At 47.9% G+C, this 4,555-nt stretch overlaps 1 protein-coding gene across 1 annotated transcript; it reads left to right on the top strand.

Moving 5' to 3' along the window:
* The first annotated feature begins 2,449 nt into the window (after positions 1 to 2,449).
* On the top strand, positions 2,450 to 4,109 carry LOC102864806 (prostatic glandular kallikrein-6-like). Its single transcript, XM_006897353.1, has 4 exons — positions 2,450 to 2,497; positions 3,445 to 3,631; positions 3,740 to 3,867; positions 4,077 to 4,109. Exons 1-4 carry the CDS (start codon positions 2,450 to 2,452, stop codon positions 4,107 to 4,109), a joined length of 396 nt encoding a protein of 131 aa, XP_006897415.1.
* Positions 4,110 to 4,555: the final 446 nt, after the last annotated feature.

The following is a 4,555-nucleotide window of genomic DNA, read 5'->3' on the forward strand; positions in this document are numbered from 1 at the left end:
CAGAGCTTTATGCCCAGCAGTCCATGAAACTGAGGACACTGTGCACTTCTGGGTGTGCTCCCAATTGGCAGTCCACTCACGCCTTTGTGCCTTGTGCCAACATCTCTATTATCTTGGTCCAATCAGCACGGGCAGAGTCTTGGACAGCCGCAGGTTGCCAACAGGGCAGTGGAGAGGCCCTGGGGGAGAAAATCTTATAAAAGCCTCTCCAGGGAGGCTCCCCAACTGCCACTTCATCATTCGCCTGATACTCGATGCTTTTGTCACCATGTGGGTCCTGGTTTTGGGGCTTGCCTTCTTCCTGGGATGGACAGGTGAGAAAGAGGGAGAGAGTGAAGGAAGGCGAGGGGGTCCCTACTTCACAAGCTGTCCTCATCTATCTCCATAAATTATGTTCTTGCCCACTCAGTATATTACTTTACGGTTTCTAAAGTCCACTGCCTCTCACTCGGACCTCCCTAAAACTTCCCTCCGTCTCTTCTGCACGAAATAGGACAGGCTTCACACCTGGGATTTACAAGTTTGTAACGAGTCTTACTCCACGGCACCTAACAACAACTGCTTTTCTAGTCTACCACTTTGACCACAGCTCTTGGGAAAATAAACAGATTCGTCCTGGAAAGGGTTAAACCGGGTGGCTCCTTGGAGGCAAGGATTCTGAGGCTCTAACATTGGACATGTTGTGAGGAGAGACCGGTCCTTGGAGAAGGACATCATGCTTGGGAGGGTGGAGGGACAGCGCAGGAGGGGAAGGCCCACTATGAGGTGGATTGATTCAGTGACTGGGATAATTGGGATGGGAGTGTCAGAGACAGTGCGATTGGCACAGGACAGAGCAGAGTTTAGGGCTGTTGTACATAGGGTCGCTATGAGTCGCAAGCGACTCGACAGCACATAACAACAACAACAACAACTCTCATCCGTGATCCCCAAAGACCTTCTACTCTTCCCCTACTGACTTTTCCAAAGGAGTATCATTGATTCCTCCTTTTCTTCTGCTGTTCACAGCTTTTAGTTCGTTCTGACTCACCCCAACTCTGTATGTCATATAGTTGAACTGCCCTAAAAAGTTTTCTGTCTCTAATCATAATAGGACGTGCTGGGGACCTCATGGTAAGAAGTTGTACTTTCAGCCCGAAGGCAGGAGGTTCAAACCTATGAACTTCTTACCATGGGATTCATATCCTCTGAGGAGGAGCTGGAGCGTCAGCTGTGGGTCAGATACGATTGGACAGCAAGCAATAATCTTAAAAGAACCGGCTCTCTGGGCCATTTCCCCACCTGTTACAATGGTGGTGGTGGTTTGAACCATATTGTTACTAGTTAAGAATAAACCATTGACATAACCCAGGAATCTTATTTTTGGATATATTTCTTTTCAATGATCTTCAGGGAGTTTGGGTGGTCTAGTAGTAGTAGCTGCCCTGTCAACCCAAAGGCACTGGTTTGAACTCATCATCCACTCTGCAGGAGAAAAATGGGCAATCTCCTCCCAAGTGGCATAGCGCCTCTGAAAACCCACTGGAGGGTCAGCTATGACTTAGTTCTAGTTCATTGGCACCGAACAACAACCACTATTTCTTTCCAGGTATCGTTTCTGTCCCATAGGTCTGGTAGAACCTGCTCAGGCATTCTTCCCCTTAAATCTCTGTGTTATTGAAGTCTGACTCAGATGTTCCTACATGACATCTGAAGATTGCCCGGTTCTTCTTGGCACCACTGACCCATCCCACCACTCGGCCATCTCTACTCCTCTTGTCCAATACCCTCCAAACAACAATGCTTCCTTCAACCCTAGACTTGATTCCTACCCTTCCTCTTCCAGGTTGTGTATCATCCATAAATTCAAGGCTACGAGAAGACGGGAAATGTGCACGTTCTCGCTATACCTGGCACGTGGCTGTGTTTCCGAATTTTGAACCAATGTGTTCAGGTTTCCTGATCCACCCTCAGTGGGTGCTCACTGCTGCCCATTGTAGAAACATGTGCGTAGTGGCTGGAAAATGAAGAAGGGAGGGCTTCTCCGGTCTTCCTGCAGGAATGAACGAGGACCATTTCCTTGGGATAACACGCAGGGAGGAAGGAGACAGGAAAGATTATGGGAGGTGCTGGTCCAGGCTCCCAGGAGAGATACTGACCTGGGGCTGAAGACCCAGAATTGCTCTCTCCGTGGCCATGTGTGTCGGTTCCCTGACTCTCTCCTTATTGCTCTTTCTGTCTGTACATAACTCGCTCTGTCTGTCTGTTACCTCCGTGTAAACGTGCTGTGACCCCAAACTCTCTTTTCTCAGTCTCCACAGCTCTGGGGTGTCTTGTTAACTCCACCCATCTCTGGATCTCTTTGTCATTAGCTTGGTCTCTGCTTTACTCTCCCTCTCCTTTTGTGGCTCTGCCCTGTGTGTGCGCCCCAAACCTTGTGTCCATCCCTACTGAACAGACACACCTCACGATGGGGCAGGGTGGACCCCAGAGAGAAGGCTTAAACCAGCTCCAGGAGGTGAGTGGTGGCGAGGGTCTCATGGAATTTTCTCCCTAACTTCTCCCTCCTGGACAACACATTTTTTTTAAAGGAGACACTGGAAAGTGATGGAGTGAGTTGGGAGTGAGTTTGGGTGAGGGACAAGCAAGGGAAACAGGAAGAAAAAGGTGCTGGGGTGCAGGAGGAGACAATCACTCCTGGGCTGAGTGAGATCACTGACTGCTGGGGAACACTCACGCGGCCACATCTCAATGGGGGCTCTGTTTGCCTTCCTCCTCCACCTTGCTCCCAACATCCACCTCCCTGCACCTTTACTCTCTGATGTCTCCCACTCAATTCCTTCCCACTTCAGTGCTATTGTTTATTCTCTCTGCCCCTTTTCTTTTTTTTTTCTCTCTCTGCCCCTTTTCCAACTGGGCCATCATTTGCTCCCCCTTTTTGTGTTGTTCACAGTACCTCCTTTTTTCCATGTCTATTTCTCACATTCTTCCTTCTGCTCTCTGTTGACTCCGTCTACATTTGTTCTTGTTGTTTTAGGATAAAATACGATAGGTTAGAAAATTACATCCCCAAAAGGATGTACCTTACTCCTTGAAATATAGCAGGGAGGTCATTCTCTGTTTCTGCCTTTCTCATTTCCTTTTGTCTGTTCTGCAGAATTTTCCCTCCATTTCCTTGTCTCAGCCTTTATTCCTTATTCATTCCCTTTTACACTATTTCTCTCTCCTCTCTCCTCTCTCCTCTCTCTCCTCTCTCTCTCTCTCTTTCCCCCCCTCTCTCTTCTCTTTCTCTCTCTCAGGTCATGATTCCCTGCTCAAATCCCTGGATCATATCCTCTCCCCTAATAGCCTCCGTTTCTCTCTTCTGCAAGGTCGTCGGCCTTCCAGGTCTGTCTGGGCTGCTATGACATTCATAGATGTTATGAAGGTAGAGTCCACTGGGTGGATGTTGTCGATGTCATACAGCATCCAAAATACTGTCACCCCAGTGACTGTTGGTTCAATAGCTTCAACAATGACATCATGTTGCTTCACCTCAAATACCCTCTGGAGATCTCAAATGGAGTGGAAATCATACCACTGCCAACCACGGGGCCACGAACAGGAAGCTCGTGTATTCTATCATCTTGGGATGCATTCAAGCCACCAAGAGGTACTCTTGGGAGAGTTAAGACCCAGGGAAGCCCAAACTCTTGGGAAGACGGGTTAGGGAACCTGAATAGCCATCCTAGTTCTATTTCTCAATGGTTTGCATTCTCAGAACCAAATCCACTCACCTGCGCAAAATTCAAAATCCTGCCTGACGAGGAATGCAAAAAACCTGAACGTGTAACAGAGACCATGTTCTGTGCTGCAGATGAAGATTACGATCAAGAACACAGCTGCTGGGTGAGTCGGTATCTCACTCTAAGAGTTTATGGGGAGAGGGCAGTAAAATGTGTCCGGTCTTGGGGGTAAGTACTAAACAAGCAGGTCTTCACTACTGCCCACTGTAGCCACTCAATCTCCGTCTCAGACCTCTGCACCATGTTTACCTTCCTCCTCGTACAACGTCTGTATGTCACTTCTCCACATCACAGCTCGTCCTTTCTTCCCAGGACATCGACCTCATGTTCCTCACTAGTCTCTAAGAGGACATGAGTGAACAAAACAAACAAAGTGTCCTGCCTTCTCTGGTGGCAGAGGAAGATAGAAAACAGTATAAATTACAGGGATTCTGTTTGTCCTGAATGTGGATTACTAAGCAAAAAGGGGAGAGCTTAGGGTGCTTTTGTGGGGTGCTTTTGTGCTAAAGAATTGTGCTGCCAACCTGAAGTTGAAGCCACCAAACTGCTCCATATCATAAATGTGAACTTTCTCCTCTAGTACAACTTACCACCTCTTGAAAACCCAATGGAGGGTCTTGACAGTACAACACACATCCACACTTCAGAAGCTGGCAGTTCAAACCCAGCCAGAGGGGTTTCAGAAGATACGTCACAGCTTAGAACACCTTCTAGACTATGACTACGCTGTACTCACGGAGTTGTCACAAGTTGTAACTGACTCAACACTAACAGTTTATTGGGAGGTAAAG

This window comes from Elephantulus edwardii, unplaced genomic scaffold (genome assembly GCF_000299155.1).
Source record: "Elephantulus edwardii isolate Elephantulus edwardi_28Jun2011 unplaced genomic scaffold, EleEdw1.0 scaffold00208, whole genome shotgun sequence".
Classification (NCBI taxonomy): Eukaryota; Metazoa; Chordata; class Mammalia; order Macroscelidea; family Macroscelididae; genus Elephantulus; species Elephantulus edwardii.

Bases quoted from the DNA above. Each gene is read 5' to 3' on its own strand.
- LOC102864806 (XM_006897353.1), top strand. From the start codon at position 2,450: ATGGGGCAGGGTGGACCCCAGAGAGAAGGCTTAAACCAGCTCCAGGAG. The intron at 3,632-3,739 runs GTACTCTTGGGA...TTGCATTCTCAG, and splicing joins TGCATTCAAGCCACCAAGAG to AACCAAATCCACTCACCTGC. The intron at 3,868-4,076 runs GTGAGTCGGTAT...CTTTCTTCCCAG, and splicing joins ATCAAGAACACAGCTGCTGG to GACATCGACCTCATGTTCCT.